At 40.6% G+C, this 25,703-nt stretch overlaps 1 protein-coding gene across 1 annotated transcript in view; it reads right to left on the bottom strand.

Annotated features, from left to right (window-relative positions):
- Positions 1-1,158: 1,158 nt before the first annotated feature.
- Positions 1,159-25,703, bottom strand: part of pip5kl1 (phosphatidylinositol-4-phosphate 5-kinase-like 1) — a 34,574-nt gene continuing 10,029 nt past the window's right edge. Inside the window, exons 2-10 of the mRNA XM_008286168.1 lie at positions 18,726-18,935; positions 13,231-13,281; positions 12,981-13,135; positions 12,568-12,692; positions 12,013-12,047; positions 11,862-11,917; positions 9,535-9,647; positions 8,434-8,596; positions 1,159-4,650 (exon numbers count right to left, since the gene is read on the bottom strand). Of these exons, the coding sequence (XP_008284390.1) occupies positions 4,209-4,650; positions 8,434-8,596; positions 9,535-9,647; positions 11,862-11,917; positions 12,013-12,047; positions 12,568-12,692; positions 12,981-13,135; positions 13,231-13,281; positions 18,726-18,935 (1,350 nt within the window). The 3' untranslated portion in view covers positions 1,159-4,208. The remainder of the gene's footprint in view (positions 4,651-8,433; positions 8,597-9,534; positions 9,648-11,861; positions 11,918-12,012; positions 12,048-12,567; positions 12,693-12,980; positions 13,136-13,230; positions 13,282-18,725; positions 18,936-25,703) is intronic.

Here is a 25,703-nt window from a genome sequence, read left to right as displayed (position 1 = left end):
TCTATTTTGCATGATGTTGTTGTTAGGAATTTGGACTCAGCTCCAGTTGTCATTCAGTCTGCAACTGTTGATTGATTCATCTCCCTGCTAAACCACAAAAGTACATGATAAGGTCACATTGCAGTTTCACATTCATTCTCTGCACACCTATGCATGATGTCTGCACATTTAAACGGGTGCCACTGTTAATGAAAGAATAAAGCAGGCCGATTTATATTTGTCTTACTGTCAGGAAATCCCATTAAAAGACCAAAACAAGTAATGTTAATGAGTCTCTCAGTACTTTCTGCCCTCCTGTTACAGCCCAGCTCTTAGACTGCAACAATCAATGGGAGAGCAGATGAGGTCGAGTGCCAAAAACATATTTTTATTCTACAAATAAGATGAACGCATGTCAGAGTCAGTAATCAGTCGTGTATATCTGTGTGGATGTGTGAGTGTGTGTATGCACAAAGCAAAACAAAATAGCCGTGCTGCGAGGCCCGCATGTATAGCAGAGGCGAGCAGATGGCATGACAGAAACAATCAAGGGGAAGGAGAGTGTATTTAACTACACGGGCCCAGGTGCAGTCAATCACCTCGATGACAACCCTGCCTCGATGAAAACCTAAAAGCGACACAGACAGGAAAGCAAGCACACACCTAGTGGGACGGAGGGGTCGTCACACTTCCCTATCCTGCCTGCAGCCCTTAGTCACAAGGTCATTAGTTTCTGTTGCAGACGTTTCACAAATAAAGTAATTGTTACGGTTTTCTAACGCAGCTGGGCATTGTAGATGTTATCATATGCTACTCAAACATGCATTTGTTATTATTTTCATCTATGGATTACCACAATACACATTTGGTACTCAAGTATAGGGATATTTGGTTCCCACATCATAACCTGGATGGGTAAAATTACTACTTTTTCTTGGTTCCCAGTTTCACTTTGTTGTGGGCATATGTGTTTCCGCACCTCAGTTTGTATTCAGTTTAATTCTTTGTTTAATAAATCTTTTTGAACACATCACCCGCATGTCTGCCTGATCTGTGTCTGCATCTGGGTTCTCCGATCCCCCACCATGACAGAAGCAGCTTTCAAGTAAACAATNGCCACCCTGCAGCCCTCAGCAATTCAGAATGTGCATATTTTTCAAGATGAAGACGAAGCACAAGTCTTTGCAGCTACATTTAATTATATTGTATCAGTAAAACACAAAAGGGGAAAATCAAGATGTACCTCTGCAGGGAATAGTGGTTGAACTGGGGATTTCTTCCCAGAAAATACTTTATCAACATTATTGTAAGTGACAGCAATGGAACAGACACAAACTGTTTGTTTTGTACTGGAGAAACTCTCAGGTCAACTTCAGGGTAAAAACAAAATCAAAACAATTTCAGCATTAGTAAAGTGTTCCTTTGGTAGCAATGGACAGAAAGAAAGCATGAAAGACCTGTACATTCACTGGGGTAGGCTAACTTGTGGGGAAATTAGCAGCCAAAGGCCTTGGCAACAGGAATATTGATCACACTCTACTGAGGTCAGGTCACTCTGGCCAAGTCATGTTTGCAAATGAGAACTGGTTCTCAAACATTTTTACCTGCTAAAATAAAGGTCAAATAAAAAGGTCCACTCTGTAACTGGCTGGATAAAGAAGCACTATGTGATTCATACATTACAGGGCGTCTACTCTTTTTAAATCCATGACAAACAGCACTAGAAATGAAACAGTCTGGAAGTAAAAAGCCCACACATGAAGAAAACTGGACTCTGGTCAGGTCAAGTCGTCTGACTTTTTAGGCATATGTGAGTCTGTGATGTGAATTTCTGCTGTCCATGCCTGCATCTGCTTCACAGTATGTCCAGCTCTTTCGGGCTTAGTGGCCCCTATAAGGTCCTCAAATAAGTAATTTGCTAAAAGGAAATGCTTTGTGAATTTGTGAGATGTTGGGATTCTCAACTATCAGGCAATGCAATCAGTCATAATGAACCATCTTGAGCAACAAGAAGAAAAATTGTATGGCCTCAAGGTAGGCATAGTTTAAAAGGCAAAAGTGGTCACATAACATATCAATTTGCACTTTGTATGAGGGTAGCTGATAAATAAAAAACTATTTGTGGCACTATTTTTGAAAAGCATTGTCACTGTACTGTTATTGCCTTAAACTTCTACATAGCACTGCATGCAGATAACTTGTTAATGTTGTTGCTCTATGAGCTGCTTTGTAGTTATTCTCAGTAAAACACATTCCAACTTGCTCTTGAGTTTCAGTGACACTTAGAGTAGAGCATGCAGCAGTTCTCATAGTGGGTTACATGGGTGGGGGGTAGAGGAGTTTGAGTGGTGGTGGTTTGGCTGGGCCCTGCATACAACAGCATGGCAGCGGGAATTTGCAGTTACTGACGCTAATATCTGATCACAGAAATGAGTTTTGCTGATAAATGCTAAATGCTTGCATGAGAATCTCGTTTACAGAGAGTTTACTGAGGCATCACAGATTCTATACAGTTAAATTATAGCTTATTGACCCAAGCTACCTTCAGCCAGACTAAGGGACACGAAACTACAGGCAACCTTCTGTTCTACACAAAGCCTGAAGAATGAAAACATAATTTAAAAAGCATACTTTCATAGATGACAGATTTCAGTTTTTGACTTTCTCAGAAGTTTGCAGACATTTCTGAAAACATGTTTACACTTAGTCGCCTTTTCGTGTACATGCAGGCAGACATCTGCACATAAAGCCTATGAAGCATATTTGATGCTTTTTTAAATACTTTTCTCTATTGAAGTACATCATAAGAACCTTTTTTATTTATTTATTTATTTTTAAAGAAAGGAGGTTTCTCTCCTTTTCATGACGCGTCACGCTGGGCCCTGTTCCTCCACCATATTTGGGAAAACTACTCTTTTACTAACTATTGAAAAACATATTTCTTGCATTGTTATGGAACATTTGTGCCAAATGTTTAAGTGCACAATATGACTTATTAAACAATTTTCTTGCAAAAGTATTAAAATAATCATTGAAGTTCAGCAAACAAATTTGTTGCATGCTCAATAAATTCAGATACATGTTTTCACTTGACTGTAACAAATTCATTCAAAAACAGCCAAATTCTAACTGTAATGTATTGTTTTTCAAAAATACGGATGCTTTTTTGGAGCCCAAAATGATCGTGACAATTAACAGCAAGCTAAGGCTAAAATTGACTGTGTGAATTTAACAAACTATGTTGGCACAATAGTTTGGGAAGCACTGTTCAGAATGGTGACCTGAGTTACATCCTTTATTCTTCATTATTTTAGGTGTTTTCAGTGCTATATCCATTTTTAACATTATATAGAGTTGGTACATCTTCACTGTGCATCACAAAAATGAAGACATTGTTATTCATAGAATATTAAAAGAGGAAAATGTTGTAATTTTCGCACCTACAAGTGGAGTTACTGTTGATTACAGTGGCGGCACTACAAATAGAGTATTATTGGAAAGTCTAGTGACACTATTAGACAGTAAACTTTACATTCTACAGTAGAATGCAGCAGTACATTTTACAGTAATTAACTGTATATTTACATTCGAGTAGTAACTGTAAAAATACAACAAGAGTGACCACAGTTGCCAGTATTTTCTGTCAAGTTTACTGAAAATGTGTTGCTCCCACAGCATTCCTCTTACACTACATGCTTTGTCACATGTGCCAACACTTTGAATCTGAGAAAGTGTTACGATGCAAGTTCAGCCAAATAGAGAATTTGAATCTGTAATGTTTGAAGTAGGATTAGCGGTCACAGGGCAGCCGTGGAAATGGTGACTGGATGGAGTAGAATTCTTAAATTTGGACACCAAGTGGGTTTTAACACTGGTTTATCTTTTATTTCTATTTACCTGTTAGACAGATTTCATACATGTCAGTTACAGCAAGAAAATGTGAAAATAAATTTAGTGAGCTTGAATGAAATCACTCTTTGTGTACCATCTGTCTCATCATGTTGGTTAGTTTCTCTACCAAATATTTAAATGTTTTTTTTGTGTTTCAAGTGTCTACTGCAGGCTCAGAAATGACTAACGCCTAATCCCAGCTACAGGTTTACATTTTCAGCTTGTAGAATGATGAAAGGATTGGAACCATAAATCAGATAAATGTGTGCATGTCTATGAACTTTGGTTGTTTGGACTTCCTGAGAGTTGGTGGCAAGTCTCCACCTCTCGTTCAGGGTCTACTTGGTGTGGTCCTGTACCCACTGACATAGCCTGAGGCAGTAAGTCTGTGGACTGACGGTAGAGAAGGATCGGCCAGGATGTCTAAGCCTCTTCCACAAATGCTCCAACCTCTTCTTAAAACTGTAAACTGTGAAAATGTCAATAATGCCAATGAAATAGCGCTGCTCAGGGCCATCGATGACATGTAGAGGATTCTTCAAGTTGGGCAGTAATCGTCGGTTTTGGGTCTTGAAGTCTGGTAGCTCAGCCGTGCCACTGCCTGGCCTTGCGTGCACTCTGCATGTTTGGAGAGAGCCACAACTCAATGCACCCCATGCGTGTGGTAGCTTTAAACCGCTGTCTGTTTCAGATAAAGGTAGGGTGGAGTCATCTTCTATGACTGCTCCAGGAACAGCAGCCATGTTTGCGTGGATAGGGCTGGAACCTGGATTCACAGACCTAAAATAAAAAAGTCACAAGAAAGAATATGAGTCTCAGAAATTCTATACCCTTTTCCACAAAGTTGTATCTGTTGAAAAGTCATCTGATCTGTGTAGAAAGGCAGCTTAGTACCAAAGCAAGTCAACCTGGACTGAGTATGGAGGGCATATGGAATAGAAAATTTTGGACCTTTTCATGTTTTCCATATTTTGTTATGTTTTAGACTTGAAATGGATTCAATTCTTAGTTTCTTTTTTTTCTGATCAATCTAAACATGTGTGTGGTCAAATATGACACCTAGGTTTGTAAGACTGCTCTTTACAGTAAAAAAAAAAACAAAACAACAGGGACCCAACAATAAGACACCTCATAGATATATACTATCTGGAACAATTAGAACCTAGGTTTTGTCTGGATTAGGCTGCAGATAGTAGTTTACTATCCGGTCTTTAATAGTTACCAGACAACTGCTGACATCAATATTTTATCCATCTCTGCAGGTTTGAAAGAAACACACAGCTGGATGTTTCCAGCATAGCAGTGATGGGAGATAACTTTAAATTTGCTTGACAATGACCTAATTTGAGCAGATATAAAGCAAATAAATAGGGCCCAAGAATGAGGCTTGAGGCACACCACAGAACAAGGCAGCAGTATCAGACGTGTAGGGACCAAGTGACACTGAAAAACCCCTATCACACAGGTTTGAGGAGAATCAGTCCAAAGCATGCACACACACCTACCTACTGCCAAAGTCTACCAATCAAAATGTTGTAACAAACATTGTGAAAATTTGTGTTTAGAGCAAGTAGACCCAAAACAGAGCATTCACCTGCATCAGAAAACATCACTTTCTCTTTAGTAATTCTTAGTAAGGCTGGAATGCAGTTGGAGGAAACCTGACTGAAAATTATCTAAAATTACATGTTCCTTCAAGTCCTCAGTGAGCTGACTGGCAACTACTTTTTCTTGATTTAAAATAAAAAACCAAAACAAATGCAGCAATACTCTATACACCTGGATTTTCCCTGAGCCAGACTTCTCCTGCCACTGGTCCCCAACCTGTTTCCAGCCTGCATACCCCGAGCCTGTCTGCCCCTCTCCATCTGTTTATGTACCCTGTTTGGTTGATTTAGCTTAGTTTTTTATCTTAAGATTTATTAGACTGTCCCTTGGCTCTTAGTTTAGAGTATTCCCTGATTTTTGTAGTTTTGTTCTTTTGTTGAATTCAGTCTGGGTTACAGTCCATATTCAAAAGAACTGACCAGACTATTAACATCAGTGTGCACTGAAAACACTTTGTACTAGGAACAAAAACTTCTAAAAACCTCTTAACTGAGTTGATTTAAGATACATGAAGAACTTACATGTTTGCAGGACTGTGATCAAAATTTAAAAAACAGACTAAACAAAATACATGAATCCCCAGTAACGTGGAGGTCCTCAGAAGTAACGGAGTCGATATTTAAACCAAGCATAAAAACAATGTCCAAAGTATGACCCCTGACATGGGACACATGTTGAATTAAATTAAGAGTCACTGAATAAAATCAACGGTGAAGGTTCAGGTGGAGTCATTAGCATAGATATTAAAATCACCAACCACGAGGACTTTATCCATCTTCATAAAGTCCTCACCAACCATAAGGACTTTATTCAACTTCATAAAAGCGGTTAAAAATTCACCACCATCTTGCACCAGTCAAAACCATAGGGTCTGTAAATTAAAAAACTTGAATCTGTATTTCAAATGATGAGAAAATCTTAGGCTATGTTCCGACAGCACGCTAAAGTGACCCAAATCCAACTTCTAGTTTATTTTTTGCCCCTACGCGACCTGTATCTGATCTTTTCGTGAGTGTAAACAACACAGATCTGATTTTTTTCAAATGCAACCCAGGCCACTTCAATATGTGATCCTAAATGCGATAGGTATCTGATCTTCTGCCATGCAACTTCTGCCTGAACGGCCAGGTCGCATTTTTCTGACCTACACGTCATTGGCACACGACAAACGTCACTATTCTACGTTCAGATAGACTCCGCACCCACACTTTTCTCTGTACCGACATTGCTGCCACTGCCCCACAAAACGCCGTGGCCAAAAACCTGGCGCTCTCCGTTTTTAATCTTCTCCTTGAAATGATTACGTTTTAAATGTGCTGGCTCCGATTGGACAACAACTTTAAAATCGCAAGATACGCTCCACCGCAACCCAGTCTCACGGCAGTTTGTGAAATAGTCACAAAACTGACACGTATTGCCCAAATTTTTCGTGTCCCACACTACGAATTTCAAACTAATACATTTCAATTGGACTTATCTTTCCTGTCTGGCCCATGTTTTTTTTTTTCCCTATTAGACAGCGTATATACCGTGGTGACCTGTCCAGGGTGTCCCCTGCCTTCACCCTAAGTCAGCTGGGACCTTTTTAGGTCATGTCATCTCCGCCAGTGGCATCAGCCCTGATCCGAGCAAGACAGAAGCAGTTAGGAAAATGAAAGAGCCAACAAATGTCACAGAGTTGAGGAGCTTCCTAGGCATGGTCAACCAGCTGGGAAAGTTTATCCCTCAGCTTGTGGAGAGAAACAATCCATTGAGAGACCTTCTGTCAAAAAGGAACCAATGGCTGTGGGGTGTTGACCAGGCTCGAGCATTCCAGGACCTGAAATCTAGGAAACCACTCAAAAAAGGTAAGTAAATTTAACCATTAGTCTTAAATTCAGTTTACTTCATATCTAGTTGTAAAGTTTACTTAAAATTTAGCTGCATTTACTTAATTTTGTGAACTTAAAAATAGCATAATAGTATAATGAATTTGATCTTTCCAAGTGTTAGAAACTTAAATAATAATANGCTTGTGTTGTCTGCACCAGGAACCAGCTGATCGTGCTGAAGCTGGCTAGATTAGTGACCAGAGCAACAGCAATAGATATCCCCCCCACAAGTCGAAAGGGACCAAAATGACAAGGATAAAAAGCTGCAGCCATGTAACAAAGACTGATGGACAAGAGGAAATATGAGCTGTTTCACCCTTCTATCATCATAAACAGTATGAACTGGACAATAAGATAGACAAACTAATGGCCCTGTCTATCAAGAGGACTTCTGCAGGAGTACAGAGATAGGGGTACAAAAAATACGCTTTCTACCATTGATGGTTTTCAGATGGTTTGGATTGACAAGCATAATTCCAGCAGTTGCAAGGAAATGAAGTCCCCATCCCTCCGTACACCCACCCCTCCACTACTTGCTGTAGCTGAAGCACACCAGCTCACCTATGACTTTGCTCAAGCACAGTAAAATTACTACATGCTTGAACCAAAAATGTCTTCTGAAGAAGAGTGATGACGTAGAAAGCACCACCCTGCGAGCTGACAGGTTTGTTACCTGTGAAACGAAGTCTGAATCTGTGTTTTGAGACAGTCATTGGTACACTGCAGCTTAAAGAGGAAAATGCTCAGCTTTGATGCTGACTGCTGATTCTGCTCATGACATGTCTACCAGCATTTAAAACAAACACCATACGGACATGTTAACAAGGTAAAAAAAAAAAAAGGCGAAGAAGCATAGTTTTTTACCACTACCTTGGTCACAATAAAGTGAAGAAACATTTCTTAAGCCCAGATGATGAACTGGCTGCAGTGTGGCTACATCTATAGCACTGGCTGTGTGACTGCTCTGACTGACACTAGAGTACTCCTCTAACTGCACTATATATAAAAAGTGGAGGTACTAAAACCTGGTTCATTGACTGCAGAATTTCAAAAAACTGTCATAAATCTCAGAAAAGATACTGACTTTTTGGTTCTCATGATGAGTGTAGCAAAGGAGAGACCCTGGTGGCGCTCATCGTGGTGTAAGGGCTGATGGGCCAGCAGAAGACTGTAGTCCAGCACATTGAGCCTGCGGAGGAACTGTGTGTCGATCTCCACCTGCCGCAGAAGCCAGGGACGCTGCTGGTCTGCAGACATACACAAAACACATGTAATTATAATATTGGATACTACTTTACATGAACACATGCTCTAGAATTTTCTTCCATATGTGTCCATATTTTGCTGCTGGCACAATATTGGAGTTCAATTTTTATTAACATTTGTTTGAATTAAATGTTTGCACCTAGAGAGGAATGCACTTGAGTTAGATGTTATGAAAAGCACAGTGGCCTGGAGGGGTTGCAGTAATGCTACGCTTACTCATGTGAAGGAAAAATTACTTTCCTTATTGAGATATTGAACCCTGATTAACCTCCTTAGATAAATGTAGTGCCTGTAGCAGATGTGTGCCCTGTAACCTCTATAGATTCTTTTTCTTTTTTTTAAAGTTATTTTCTTGGCCTTTTTGCATTTTTTAGATAGGACAGTTCAGGGAGAGACAAGAAAGTGGGGGGAGGAGAATGGGGGAACCTGTTGCAGCAAAGGGCCTTGAGCGGGATTCAAACCCTTGGCTGCTGCATCGGGGACTATAGCCCCTGTACATGGGTCGCCAGCTCCACCAGGTGAACTAAAGCAGCGGCCCTCTATAGATTCTTAACCTCAAGAAAACCTCATTGTAGGAGCACAGGCCAGAACAGACTGCACATTCCAAGGTCAGATGATACCCAGGTGCCAACTTATCTTTGTTTCCCTTTCTCCCATAAATCTGGATGTGACTCCCGCCGAAGGAGAATGTAAGACTAAAGTGTGAGAGGGATCTTTAGAATTGATTCTGACGCTGCATGCATGAACTGCTGTCCTGTTGGTGTCACTTCTCCTGATGCATCAGTAAACCTTATTTCAACCTAAGTCATCTGATTTTCAGGTGTGTCTCTCTGCGTCGGGCTCCTCATCCTGATCCAGAATTTCCACAATAACTACTACATAATGGCTTATGACTCACAGCAGAAATTACCATCCTTACCCAGCGTAATGAACTGGCCTTCAAAGTTGAGGTCTTTGAGAACCACAATGATCTGGCTTCCCTCTGGTGCGGGCTCTGTCCAGCGACTCACCTCACAGCCCTTAATGTCATACCTGGAAACACAGAACACACATCGAACCACACCAACAGGCCACACTGTTATTGATACAAGGTGGGATCAAAAGGTTCGGAGATTGGTCCAATTGCTTTCACACAAAGCGTAATGTGAGAGCAGTGACTGCCATGAGTCAGGATTCCACATAGCATCGCATGGTCATCATTGGACCTGTGTTACATGTGTTTTTGTGATCACTCGTAGTTGTGAATTTGGAATTCAAATAAAACTTAAAATTTAGGGTTAGGGTTAGGGTAAGGCTATAAAATTTTCACAAAGATCAAACATCACATTCTGTGTCAGACAGCAGCTGGGACAATCAAGCATTCACCAGCTGTGGTCCAGACCTACACAAGTGTTTTTAATCGTAGGAATGTAGCAGACTGGTCAGAGTGCTCATGCTGACCTGTTTTCACTGTCAAAAGCATCTACAGCAGGTATGCAAGCGTGTCTTCTCTGGACCACCAGAGAAGACACTTAAGGTCAGGAGCACACCAGGAGCATGCTTTCTTCTACGCTCCATGAGCTTCAGGATCAGACTGTCAACACAGAGTTCTACTTCATCTTCTGAGGGCCAACAACCTGAACTGTAGCGCGACAATCAAGACAATGGGTCTGATCTACGGATGCAAATTTTAAGCAACTTTCTTAACCGGCAGTTAAGAAATTACATTTAGAAACACAGGCTGTACAGTGGCTCGGTAGTTAGCACTGTTGCGTCACAGCTAGAAGATCTCTGGTTCGCGTCCCGGTTAGGACGCCTGGGATCTTTCTGTGTGGAGTCTCCATGTTTTCCCCGTGCAGCGTGGGTTCTCTCCGGGTTCTCCAGCTTCCCGCCACAGTCCAAAGAAATATTGAGGTTAATTGGTGTTTCTAAATTGTCCGTAGGTGTGACTGTGAGTGTGCTTGGTTGTCTGTCTCTAAGTGTAGCCCTGTGATAGACTGGTGACCTGTCCAAGGTGTCCCCTGCCTTCACCCTAAATCAGCTGAGATAGTCTCCAGCCCCCCACAACCCTAGTGAGGATTAAGCGGTGTATAGAAAATGGATGGATGGAAATGGATGATTTACAAAAAAATGCCTCAGTTGTATTGGCCCAGCGAGTGTAAATCAGAGCACACAGGGGTCAAACATTGATTACATGAAGGCCAGTAGCTGCTACAAGAGTGTCTGGAGTCATTAGCCTGTTGTTTGCTAAACTCCCACCGCGTTTTCAGTCTCACAACACCAATTACCACCTCGCCATCACAACAATCAAAATTCAAATATGACACAACTGAAAAAACAATCACAATCACATCTTTGTGCTCGTCAACAGAGACCTGCCTGTAGTCCAACAGACCACTTCCTCATGTTGCTAAAGTATTAAACACAACATAAGAGCTGCAGTCGTCAATCTCATAAAACAGTAAAAAGCACCACCTGGTTGTGCAACCAGGTACTTCAGTTGATACAGTTTTAATTGTTAAATCATCAAGTGTGATTAACAATGATTCATTAACCTAATTCCTTAATTTACTCATAGCATGGTGAAAACATACGCGGTTTTCTAGCGCCACTAATGCAATTCTCATCCACCTGAATTGGCCTTTTGGGACTTGTTTGTCTTCCAAAAATAAAATTCAAGTTCAATGACACTTTGGCGAAAACATCCAAAATGCTCTGCAGACGGTGCTTGTCACACTTACGCCTCTCTTCTCATTTCTGAGTTTGCACATCCTTATTTCCTTTCCCCGACTGCTCTCCTCTTGTCTTAGTTCCTCCCACAAAAGATGCAAGTAAAGTGGGGAGGAAGGAACATGAGGAGAGAAGAGTCGAGGCTGTGTGATGTGTGGCACAGCTTCACCATCTGTCCACAGCCTACTGCTGTATTTTATGATTCCTGTCAGATCAGTAGAACTTTGTTAATTTGGGAGTTAAGGTGTCTTATAAGCTGATGTGCCAAACTTCTTTTTCAGGTCACGGGCAGGAGGGTGGAGGAGACGAGGAGGCTTGAAATAAAGAAATGAGATGAGTCTATACAAAGTGGGACTTCTAGAAAGTGTTCCACTGGGGGCAGTGTTTCTCTGCACAGGGTGCCTATTATAGCAGGGACAGTGGCCACATTTAAATCAGCAATCGGTTTTGCTTTTTATAGGCACAATCCCTAAATGCTTTGATCGCAACTTGTTCTGCTCATGGTTTGTATTTCTGTGACTAGACAACCCAACTTACCTGGCATTGATTCGATCATCTGGATAAAACACACTTTGCATAACAATGAAGTATTTCTGCAAAGGACAAATGAAAAAAGTAAACATGCTTAATATTGCTTTGTAGCATCCTCTAATTCTAGTGAAGAACAGTGATAAAACATGATCTGTACCTTGCGCCTGCGTGGAATTTGAATCCTGTGAACACCTTAAAAAAAGGGCGAAATCACTCAGTACAGTACAGCAAACATAGTTAAACATACAGTTGACAAAGAGTAAAATTAGCATTAATTCATAGACTTGCTCCTCTTGGTGGTTATAAGTAAATATTCTTTTATCTCTGGTTTGGTTCAAAGAAAAAATCTCTCTTTAGCTTCTACTTGAAATTATGAAGCACTTTGCAACTTCAATTTTGAAAGTTGCCATGCAAATGTAAATGATTTTCTTCTTTCTAGTTAGTCACTGGTTGCATGCAACAGAAGTGATTCAATAAGTCCTCAGTCTTCAATCTAAAGTGTAAGAAAATGACACTATCTCAAACCCTGTCTCATAACATGTACAAATCAGTATTAATACAACGCACCATTTAAGTTAGTCCAGCTGTGCTCATCTGTTTAGATAAATTTATCAAATAAAGTTTCTCATCTTATGTGTGTATTCAAAAGCTCAAAAAAAAGAAGTTCAGTTGCCTTCTACTGAAGCTTTATGATTGTATGCTTGTGTGGTACCTAAGAACTTGACCAGCAGTGAATGTGGGTATTTCCTCAGATGCTCCATGTAGATCTTCAGGTTGGCCAGAAGGAATTTGATTTCCCTTTTGTTCTGGGTCTTCAAAAAGAAGCGTTTGTCATTTCTAGAAGTTCAAAAGCACACCATAAGTATTACAGAATCTGACCCTTTAAACATTAAAGCTTGTATTTTTATTCTATATGTAGTGTCTAATATATAGAAGTAGTTGTGCATGTGTAAGGTGACTTTTCACTTTACCGGGGTGAGGTGTTAGGGGACAGTTGGGGTTGGAAATATATTTTAGCACTTGAGCTTCGGCAAACACTAAAACCTATAAAGTGTTTTTTCTAATGAAAACAATGAAACAGGCAGCGTGAGGGAGAGAGTCAACAGTTGATGTGTGCTGACTCACGTCAGGAAGAAGTCAGCCTTGCTCTTGGAGTTGCTGATGAACTGGAGGTAGCAGTTTTCAGAGCAGAGCGACTGCTGATACTCCTGCTCTGTCATTCCCAAAGAACCACGCAGGCTGGCAAACACTGGGCCGGCAAATGTCTCCATTGTAAAATCCTACTCACAGACACACACGCATTTATGCAAGAAAATAGGCAGTGGAAACATTTAACATTCATCTCCATTTGGGTGTTGTTGTATTTTGCACCTACCTTATGAATCTGTGTGACCTCTAAAGTGAAATCATCATCTGACAGTTCATTCTAGAGCAGGAGAAAGAAGAAAAATTTGTAAAGACAAAGCTTGGTATTCAGTTACATATGTGGTATTGTGTTAACATTTTAGGCAACAGATGGTTTGACCCCCACGGAGTCCTGATTTCAACATTATGGAATCAGTTTGGGAATACATGAAGAGACAGAAGACACATACAGACAAGCTAAATCTTCAGAACTGTGGCAAGTTTTCAATCATGCTGAACAACCTTTCTACGAAATACCTTAAAAACTGGTGCTGTTTTACAGAAAAGGCCTGTTTTCAGTTTGATTTCAAACAAAATACACATGCTATACAGTTATGAGCCAAAACAGCTCTGAACTGTTGAGGTGTTGACTCCACAAACTTCTGAGGGAAACCCCTGGTATAACTGCAGCAGATCTTTAAATCCTGGAAGTTGCCACTTGGAGCCATCATGCATCAGACTGAATTAAGATCCCAACAACACCTTTATCTCTTTAGTTTTTTAAACTATCCCCAAACAATGTTTGCTGTATGGTGGGGTGCATATTCCTGCTGAAGGAGGAATTCCATTATCTACTGTATCTGAAACAATATGGTCTCAGGTTTTAAAATGTCGTCCACAATAATGCTCGGTCCCAAGGTTTCCCAGCAGAGTATCACACTCCTCTCATCAGCTTGTTTTCTTTCCACAGTGCATCCTAGTGTCCTTCCTTCTCCAGGTAAACATTATACACAGATTTACAAACAAACAGGACTTATTGGATCAGAAGACCTCTTTCCATTGATGTAGGCATCTCCTCTAGCGCTTGTATACCTGCTGTAGATGCTTTCGACAGTGAAAAAAGGTCAGCACGAGCACTCTGACCAGTTTGCTACAATCCTTCTATTAAACACACTTCTGTAGGTCTGGACCACAGCTGTCCTCACGCAGCAACATCAGGAGCACTCCATAAGCCTTGTTGTTTCAGAGCTGTTTAAGAGTTGTTCTTAAACAATTAGGCCACCGCCAAAGTTGTGCAGGTCGTTTCACCTGCCAAATTTCTTCTATCCAACACACTGACTATGAGTTCTCCCAATATCATCCACATTGTTCATCTTTACAGTATTCAATAACTAGGAGTGTAAAACAAAACAAAAAACAACCCTCAGTTTTAAGCTTAAAGTTGATCAATTAGTCAGGTTTGATCACACTGATAATTATGTGCCTACACATTCATATATGTAGTAGTGAACAAAGGTTTGCATGTGCTTGTAAAAACCATGTACTGTATATCGTGGCAGTCTTGAGTTTCCAGTGACTCGCATACCTTTGAATTTTCTGTAATGGAATCATTGAAAAATATGCATCTTTGTCCCAAGATAAACACACTGCAGATAGAACGGAAGAAAGTGACACCCGTAGTATTTAATTTCCCGCTGTTTAAATTTGCAAAATATAGTGAGTTAGATGGAAAATGATACCAACATCAACTGCTTTTTACACATGCATTTGCTGTCACAAAAAAAATTAAAAACATACATTGAATGGCAATTAATTTTGCTGCATCAACAACTGTACTCTCTTCATCATGCAATGATCGTGACATATGCAATCTAAGTAACAAGTGGAGATAAAACCTAAAGTCCTATACAAAAGGTATGTACATGTGTTGTATCTACAGAGTTTCAAAAACACAACAGAGGGGTGACATACATCAACCTGCTGAGGCAGCAGCGTGTGTTGGGCTGGGATTAGGGTGAAGCAGCAGTGTATGGCTGTGACTGTTCATTCAGCAGCAGCACAGTGGACACTGTATGCCACCCTGTGGTTTAAGGCCTCGTGTAGGAGGGGGTCAGCTGTACTATTTGTATATTTGCTGGTGCTTGTTTTAGATAATGTTCTTTTAAGATGTATTTGAGGCATTAGTTTTACAGCCCAAACAGGATAAAAGTGAGATTTCAGTTACAGGCTTTCAGGCTTTGATGGAGAAACTGTCCACAAAATGAAAACACAATCTGAAAAATAAAGCTACATTTCAAGCATTTCACTCAACACACAGGCAACAATTACAAAGCCTTTCTATGCAGCAGGTTAGACTCCTGCAATGCTCTCCGATAAGGTTTGCCTTAAAGTAATAAATCACACAAATGAAAGTAAGAAATTAACCCTTTGGACCCAGAGCTCAGACCTTCACCCAGCAGACCTCAGAGAGACATTCACACCAGATCTCCAAAGAATCTTGCTGAGCTGAAGCAGTTCTGTGTGGAAGAACGGTCCAGAATTCCTCCTGAACATTGTGCAGACCTGATCTGATCCACAGCTACATGAAACACTTCTCTGAGGTTGTTGCTACCAAGGTTACAAAAAGGTCATATTTGAAGGTTACAAAATTCACTTATTTGTTCCCACAACACAAGACGGCTGCACCCTGTAAACACAGCATGGCCATATTTTAACTAAATATCTAGGACACGTCTACACCATAGAGTGATTTAGGTTTAATTCTATTGCATATATAAAACTGTTTATCAAGTTAAGATTTTCATAGTTTTATGAACAAGTTTTTTGCTATATTTGTATTTGTTGTGTCCGATAATATAACAATGAAGCTGTGGGTTCTCAGCTAGTGAGCCCCATTGAAGCCTGTAGCAGTAATCCAATAATCAATGGCTGGACAGCAGGGTTGTTTGTCATTTGAAGCAGGCTCTGTGCCACTATTCACCTCCGCTTGTAGGCTCCATTGTGGAGTGACCTTTGCTGTTTCATGACTGTATCTGACACATTATAGCTGGCGATGTAGAAACAACACACAAATGCTTCTATTTGCTGTGCCCAAACTTGCTGGTTCTCTGAAAATTACAGACACATTCTAGTGTTGCAGCTCCATACCAACGACAAAGAGCATGACATTTTAATTAAAATGTCAGCTGTGACTCAGTACTTAATTTCAAGACAGCTCAGATAACGACGCATGCTGAATATGTGTGTGAGTGTCAGAATGCACCACAGAAGAGATGAAGATGTTTTTTTTGTTTTTTTTAAAAAGATATTTTTGGCCTTTTTAAATAGATCAGAGAGAGAGACAGGAAAGTGGGGGGAGAAGAACCTGTAGCAAAGGGTCATGAGCAGGACTCGAACCCATGACTGCTGCGTTGGGGACTACAGCCCCTATACATGGGACACCAGCTCAACCAGGTGAGCTATAGCGGCGCCTAAAGATGCTTCATAGACTCTCCTATCATTGTGCAACAGAAATTGCATTATGTACGATGCAGCACATTCTGTTAAGAACTGCTCACAGAAAAATAACAAGATGAGGATGACAGTCAGTTTTTTGATCATTCAGTGAATACAATACCTGACAAAAAAAGGCACTTTATCTCAGTGATGCTGCTTACTAATATGTAACATTATTAAAATGGTCAACACAACCGAGAGATACAATATGGACACTTGACCTGAAAAGGGTTCAACACAGGACAATGTGCCGTACCAATGCAACATGAAAAACAAACCTTTATTTGGAGACTATGGTGCTCTCATTCCTGGAATTTGGGGAATGTAAGAAAAAAATAACCTGGCCATGGATTCTATTGGCAGCTTTTCACTGCAAGAACTCTGTGCCAAGTGGTGTTTATGAAAACGGCCTCGTACTCTACTCTTACCACTGTTCTGTTTCCATTACAGTTTAGAATCCAACAGTTTCGACCAGGACCACCAAAACAACAACAAATAGTAGCTACTGGACGAAACTCCAGTTCTAACAGCATGTATCATCATTGCGTTGCCATGGTGATGGCGGCGCGCATAGACGCAGCGGCCCCTTCAGGAAACAACTAAAGTGAGCGTTTTGAGTGTCTTGCCTATCCCAGATGTTCATTCCGCAAAACTTGAGACTGGGAGACTTTGCTGGGCGTCAGGACAGGGAACGGCGCTGGAATTGCGGTGATTGGTGATGATTTGGACATACTACACCAACGATCGGAGACTACATCGACAGTTACCCGAGAGAGAAGGAAGCGCAAACGGTAGGAATGTAAACAAAAGAGCAGGAAGAGAGCCGGGATCCATGCTAGGCTAAAAGCTAATCCCTCCAGACCAGCAGGACCGCCATGTTCAACGAACGGTGGCATGCATGGATGCAGCGACCCCTTCAGGAGACAGCGAGAGTGAACGTTTAGTGTCTTATCCCAGACGTGCATTCCGCAAAACTTACTAATTAAATATTCCTGAAGGAACGCTCTCCCATCTTGCCTGTACTGCTGTGTATATATAGCAAAATGACAATAAACTTGATTTGATTTGATTTGATTTGATGTAGAAAATCGAACAATGGAGGTACGCCTATGTGGTGAATTTTACGTAGTTAATAGAAAACAGAGAAGTTAAACTTACTGTCCTCTCTGAGTTTGCCCAATCAGCATCAAGTCCTGACCAGCAGTTTTTTTAAGGCTTCTCAGATATACCTACCCTGGAGTAGGTACTTTTTTCTACTGGTAAATGGCACTGAAAGAAGTTCTACAGGGGCAGTTCCTGTGGTCAGAACACACACAAAGGCTTGGGCTGCCCAAAAACAACTCACAAGTTCCTCCAGTGAGGAACAGCTTTTTATCAGCTGTTACTCTTGCTACAACTTGTGCCATGTTTTATGCCCATATCTAATATTTCTGTTCTGCAGTTATAAGAACATTATTTTCCATTTTCTTAGTAAAAGCAGATTTGTGGATTCTTATTGGGAAATGATCAGATGTTAGGATATCTTTGAAGAGTGACAGCCACACAATGCAAAACTTGTGGATCTTGTCTATGCATTGTGACACTGTGAAACAGTCACAATGATGCCAAATGTGTCAGACTGAATGTTGTAATTTTATGTTGATTCGAAGTGGTTCTAAAGACATCTGGAACATTTTTACAAATATTTGATGGCTCATTCTCAAAAACATACAAGAAAGGGGCAAAAATGAAAACCAGTTGTTAGAGAACAAAATGATGGCACTCTATGAAAAGCTGCAGTGTTTCTTTTAGTGTAATCATATAGTAAAGATTTAACAAAGGTTAGGAACAGGCCAATTCAATTCAATTAAAGGCGAAAGGTATATGTATGTTAAGGTGTTAATGATCAGCAGTACCAGTATCCACTTGCCCCTTTCACTTTACTCAGTATCTCTGGACAACATCCCAACCCAATAGCTGCTCAGGGGCCCCCAGACCCACAGTGGCTTCAGTCAAAACACACATTGCTATTGTTTTCTATGAATGCACACATCAGTTGCACCTTAACACGTGCCATCACATCAGCTCTTGGGCATTTATAAATTTATGAGTTGTAACAACACCTATAGAGAGCCTCCCTAATATTAATAACCCATACCATATGCTTTAAAACTGAAATATGTCTATTTGAATACAGAGTAGATTTACAAATGGTATGTACATGCATCGATGAAGGTGACTGAAATGCTGGCTCTCCTGAAGCCCACTCACTGTTGGTGCGTTGTCAATGGTGCTTTGGATTGCTGCAGCCAAGCCCTCCTTCATCATGCAGGTCAGGTTGTAGAACTCATGCTCCTGATCGATCTCAAACAAGCCCAGAAGTTTCCACTGTTGCCTTAGACCTCCCCACCTCCTCCGTTTTACCGACCGCTGGCGGTGACCAGACATCCCCGGGCCACCTGTAGTCACTGACATCTCCATCTGGGATACAGAAAGACACACAGATCCCAAACATGTGATTGCTGCAGTCACCTGAGGCTGCACTGTCAACGCAGAGAAGGTTTGCAAAGCTCTGGCAAAAAGAAATCAAAGAGTGAGTGGAGGCCAGAGAGGCCAGTGACAAACACAAAAGACAGCTGACTGTCAGTTGAGTCTTTAACAGGGTAACTATGGAGACCAACACAAAGGGATAAAAGCTTCATGGGCTGTGCTCTGGCTAATGGCATAATGCTTGTGCTCTGACAACCACATCTCATCAATAAAACACATTTTAGATATGCAGCCATATTTATATTTATGACAGTAAGTGGAGAAACAGGCAGAAAGCAATGTTATATAACAAGTGTATTAGACAGAGACAGAAAGAAACAAGTGGACAACACTGGTGCAAATAGAATGTAAATAATTCTCACTTTAAACCCTTTCACATGGAAGTGGCTGAAAAATGTTGACATATTAAACCTTTTTTTTTCCCCCAGAGAGTTCTACTTAGCAAATAAAGGTAATACTCAAAATATCTTTAATTCTTAACAAAACCAGCACAGAAAATTTCCATTAACAAGACTGTGACTGTATCAAAGCCTGGCAGAGGTTCTTCCTCTGGGCCATAGAGCTCCACTGATGTCCAAAAAACTATTAAAAACAAATCAATGAGCCCCACTGTTGCACTGGGTCATGAGTCCCTTTGTCACCATGAACACACAGAATATATTTTGACTAGCCTGAACTACTCATGAAAGAATCAAATGTGGATGAATCAGCAGCTGAAAGTACTTCCTGCAAATGCATTTCTTTAAGACTACCAGTGGTTTGGAAAATCCCTGAGCCCTTTTTTTTAAAAATTATTATAGACTAAACTGTGGAATTTTTTGCATAATGAACCAATTTCTTTGCCACTAATGGATTCCAGACTAACATATTTTTGTCCTCACAAACCACAACTGCACAATATTCAACCTAAAGTAATGTAAGACCAAGAAAAGCAACAAATTAAGAGCCTTGAAAATATGCCTGTTTTGGACATGAAATGAAATGACATGACAATTAGAAAATTATTTTAAAATTATTAAAAGAGTAGGTGACAAGAAAATTCTATTTGTTGTCAAGACTTCGCAAAGTGTGTATGTCCATCCATCCATTATCTATACACCGCTTAATCCTCACTAGGGTCACAAGGGGGCTGGAGTCTACTCCAGCTGACTCAGGATGAAGGCAGGGGACACCCTGGACAGGTCACCAGTCTATCACAGGGCTACACTTAGAGACAGACAACCAAGCACACTCACATTCACATCTACGGACAATTTAGAATCACCAATTAACCTCAGCATGTTTTGGACTTGTGAGAGGAAGTCGGAGAACCCGGAGAGAACCATAGACTGTATAAAAGATGAACATAGCTACCGTGACGTCACCCGTTGGTTTCTGCACTGAGAAAATGAAGTCAGGGTTTTGCTACTTCCTGGTTGACATCTTGGATTTTTGGAGTCAGCGACGCAAAAATCGTCGGAGGGGGGCGGAACCATAGGAGCAGCGATTGGTCAGACGGATTGAGAGGCGGGCCCTCTCTGCCTGCCGACATTTACCGCCTTCTGCTCGCTTCGTCTGCATCGTCGCTGCCGACTGTCAATCAAGCCAGCCACGCCCCTTGCCCTGCAAAATTTTGACGATTTTTTAAAAATTCAGTATTGATTTATTTTCAGGTTGGCCACCTGATCTCTGGATTTGACCATGAAAACTAATAAGAAAAAATCATGAGCTGTAGGAATGCGGTATTTCGTGATCTGTGATCACTTCTTTTCCAATTCATGTCTATGGGAGCCAGGGCTTTTTGGAGCCAGCAGCTAGCGGCCGTAGTGATATTGCAGGTTGGCTTCATTTTTCAGGGCCGGTTGCTACGTTCATCTTTTATACAGTCTATGGAGAGAACCCACGCAGCACAGGGAGAACATGCAAACTCCACGCAGAAAGATCCTAGTGAACCGGCGAACCTTCTTGCTGCGAGGCAACAGTGCTACCAACTGCGCCACCTTGCAGTCCTTAATAGTTGACATACATACATACACTGCTTAATCCTCACTAGGGTCACGGGGGGGCTGGAGTCTACTCCAGCTGACTCAGGATGAAGGCAGGGGACACCCTGGACAGGTCACCAGTCTATCGCAGGGCCACACTTAGAGACAGACAACCAAGCACACTCACATTCACACCTATGGACAATTTAGAATCACCAATTAACCTCAGCATGTTTTTGGACTGTGCGGGAGGAAGCTGGAGAACCTGGAGAGAACCCACGCTGTACGGGGAGAACATGCAAACTCCAAGCAGAAAGATTCCGGTGCCCCCACCGGGATGCGAACCAGCAACCTTCTTGCTGCAAGGCAACAGTGCTACCAACTGCGCCACCTTGCAGCCCTTAATAGTTAATATGTCAAATTAAATTCAGTTGCTCCTAATTAGTGATAACTTTGATTCAGTCACAATTTCTGGTAATTATTTCTCATAACCAGAGCTGATGTCTTGATTTAAAGATGACTGCTGCCTCTCCTGCCTGTGCTCCCTGTGCCATCTTCCTGACCAGCAACTGCAATCACATCACAACATTAAACCCTTTTGTAAGTTATCCAGCAATGCTATTGGGCAGCTCCATAGCAACAAGCATGATGCAATGCTCCTTGCACCTTTTGAGCTTTTCTCTCTGTTCTTCCCCAGCGATGCTCGCTGTTTCATTTTGCATTTGACCTAGAAACAAAAAGCTTCCTGTCTGATCACAATCCTATGTGATGCTGTTTGATGGTCTGTTAGTCGTTAGTGTTCAGGATGTTGTTGTTTGAACACACCGTCATTAGAAGAGCATGTCAGATTGCCACATTATAGTCATTATTTCTTGAGTAAGAGCATGATTCAAACAGGAAGTGTTCGAGGTAATTAAAGACAATTCTCACTTAAAGTCCTTCTGTTCCACATGCTGCCTTGTGTGGAACGAAGAAAAGTGTACTTCACTTTTTACATACTAAGATGTATTCTAGAGGTGGAAAAGGCTAAAAACCATCCACCTTTATGGACGACGTTACGCTGCAATTGTTTATAACAGTAATATGTGAACAAGTACGAGCTTACAATTCTACAGGTTCGTTTGGCAGACACTTTTATCCAAAGTAATGTACATCTGAGAGTAGATACAAAACAAGCAAGGATCTAGTCAGGAGAGAACAAACGATGGACGCATAACAAATACAGAAAATGAAGCATGCCATATTAACTATTCGTTTTTTTCTTAATGTGTGCCAATGGATGAACTAAATGACTACTGTGATCCTGAAGAAATCTTAAAAACCTGAAGATTCTCCGATAGGTCCAAATGTCCCATTAGTGTACTGAACACAATCCCGTAATCGTGAGAAAACTATCGCATAATCTGAGTCAGGAATGGGAATGTGCACTAGAATTTTGTAATGGCATCTGTTCACAGTTAATCTGACAGACTTAGTTTTTCAAAATAAGAAACCAGTACAACTCACAGAGGTGGAAGTGAGTCAAAATTCTTGATACCACATAATTATCACAAAGATCTTCCCTATGAAACCATCTCTGTAGGATTTTCTGTGACACTGCAGACTTCGTGTCCGCAATGTCAGGGGAATTTCTGCAGAAATATGGTCAATCCCATATACACGCATTGTTACAGCAGGATGTGGACATGACATTGCTACAGATTTCTACGGTATAATGTGATCTCAACTCTGTGTCATCATTGTTACTTTAAACTGCAGCCTCACTTCAACTGGCAGTGACCCTGGGCATTCACCACCAGCACAGACAGCCTTCGCCAGTCTTGATATTATCCCAGCATTTCATGCTGAAACTTGCTCTGTGTTTGAATTTACAGTCCGCAACAAACATGAGCTCAAGAATGTGGAATTCAAAACAGACTCCCCTTCCTACGAGTTTTAATTTTGTAAAGGTAATGTTGATACCAGAAAAAGTGTTCCAAAAAATCCCAATAAAGAAGAAACGAATGCCTGATCTTTTAACCTAGAACTATTTTATCAATATATAGTATCTTATTATTTAAAAATTAAACGGTCCATGTATTCTGAAAAAAAAAATGCTTTTAACAATTTAAGACAGCAGGTAAGATGAGTGTCAGTCAAATTAGCAAATCACAAAACAAGCACCATAGTCTCTCAAAATCACACGTATAGGAGGTTTATGAACTTTCAGGCATCCATAACCACACACATGGGTCATCCCATCTTCAAACATCCAACTTTTTTTTTTGAAACAGTTTCAACTCAGCATCTCTGATTTGCCAGAAGTGTCATAGCACAAAACACAAATGTTTAAAAGTCTATCTGTGAAATTTTAGTTTGAAATTTTAAATACTCTCGAAATATTATTTATTTGTTTATTTATTTTAAACTGCCTGTCAACCCACATCCAGCGTATTAAAATAGTTAAAATAAGAATGAAGCCATCTTTGAGCACATACTAACAACAAAAATACATAATGCAGAGGTCAACAACTAATATTTTCTGAACTATGTGTAGTTGCACGTCACAATAAAACAAAACAAAATGTATAGGACCATTTTTAATATGCAATACTTGAAACTACAAAATGAAAAAAATCACAAGCTGTACCATAAAAACTAAAGTATTAGTAGATACCCTGATCCAAGTAGAACAGAGTTCCAGGGATTTGGAATGGTTCTCAAAAAAGAAAAAACAAAACAAAATGATTTTTATTGATTTTTTCTTTAATGGACATATTTTTCACTATCGGATTCCACTTGGTAGGCAACACATTGATTTGGAGGAGACCTGTCATGTAGTTTTGTGTAGTTTCTTTGTGAATTATTACTGCATCGGGTCATCACAATGACATTAGCATAATGTAACCAAGATTAAGTGCCTGTGGGGAATAGTGGGATCACCCTGTTGGGACATTTTTCATGCACTGGCATAAATTTAATTGCAATTAAATTTGCTTATGTGAGCAAGACTTTAGTGGTAAATTTGTTCTCATGATCAAAAAATGTTTGATAGGATCAATGGATTTTTGTTTGTTTGTTTTTTGCTTTGTGTTCCATCGGGAATGAACTTGGCATCAAGAGAAAAGTCACAAGCTGGACACCAAGGAGAAATTTTGTAATTACTTCTATTAATATCTCTCGTTTTTAGGCCTCACCTCACATCTGTCCTGCTGCCTTTACCCTCCTCTTGCTCCCAAAAAATATAGTAAAAAATTACAAAAAACAATATTCAAGTTTAAAGTTTCTTTACTGGGAGATAAATCTGTCTTTGTTTAGACTCACTCACTTATTTGCTCTGTGCTTGGTCCACAGCTCCTGCTTATACACTCGTATTCTTTGTTCCTTCACCAAATTTTTGCACTGCTGTGCTTTAAAACAGTTTAACCCTCACTGGACCTCTGGTGAGCTGGTGAATGTTAAGAGACTGTCATAATAATAACTGTGATCAGACTCCTGAAACTTTGTAGGCTCAAAATGAATGCTACAAAGTAATGTTATGTCTTGGTATGTTTTTTTTTCTAACTATATATAGATATTTTGACTCATTTTGAATTTCCCTAGATGAACTGGTGATGACAAGGAAGCACCGTCTCCGCCAAACATGATGCAATGTCATGGTCCACTGCCAGCAGAAGGGTGGCACAGAGACCAAAACAGCATAGCTTTCCCATGATGCAAACAACTAAAAACATATGCCAAGATGTCAGTATTACAGTCAAAAAGTTTTGGGATGTAGTTTTTGTAATTTTACTTTGTAAATACACCATAAGCCTGTTGGGTCACGGTCTTCACACACAATAAAGTGTCCTAAAATAGAGCTTCTGATCACGCAAGGTGAATGTCATGGGATATATTCATCACTAGGGACAACAAGGTTTAGTTCTGACAGGAGGCAAGGGTTCTCTGACTCTGTCACTCCATCATCTGGGTCAGCATCAGTGCAGGAATCCTGGAACACATGCTCCATTGGCTGAAAGGCAGTAAGATTATAGTAAGCTAGACCAATGCCAAGTGCTCAGATAGACATACAGTGGCTTGCAAAAGTATTCACCCCCCTTGGCAGTTTTCATGCTTTGTTGCCTCACAAGCTGGAATCAAAATGGATTGTTTGAGGGTTTGCATCATTTAATTTACAGAACATGCCAACAACTTTGAAGATGTGATTTTGTTTTTATTGTGAAGCAAATAACAAAAAAGACAAAATAACAGAAAGCTTTAGCGTGCATAATTATTCACCCCCCTAAAGTCAGTACTTTGTAGAGCCACCTTTTGCGGCAATTACAGCTGCAAGTCGTTTTGGATAAGTCTCTATGAGCTTGCCACATCTTGCAACTGGGATTTTTGCCCATTCCTCAAGGCAAAACTGCTCCAGCTCCTTCATGTTGGATGGTTTTCGTTTGTGAACAGCAATCTTCAAGTCTGACCACAGATTCTCAATTGGATTGAGGTCTGGACTTTGACTAGGCCATTCCAACACATTTAAATGTTTCCCCTTAAACCACTCAAGTGTTGCTTTAGCAGTATGCTTCGGGTCATTGTCCTGCTGGAAGGTGAACCTCCGCCCCAGTCTTAAATCACAGGCAGACTGAAACAGGTTTTGCTCAAGAATATCTCTGTATTTAGCACCATCCATCCGTCCCTCGATTCGGACCAGTTTCCCAGTCCCTGCTGCTGAATAACATCCCCACAACATAATGCTGCCACCACCATGTTT

The sequence above is a fragment of the Stegastes partitus genome, unplaced genomic scaffold (assembly GCF_000690725.1).
Source record: "Stegastes partitus isolate 25-593 unplaced genomic scaffold, Stegastes_partitus-1.0.2 Scaffold437, whole genome shotgun sequence".
In the NCBI taxonomy this organism is placed as follows: Eukaryota; Metazoa; Chordata; class Actinopteri; family Pomacentridae; genus Stegastes; species Stegastes partitus.
This window is presented reverse-complemented; position numbering and strand designations above follow the sequence as displayed.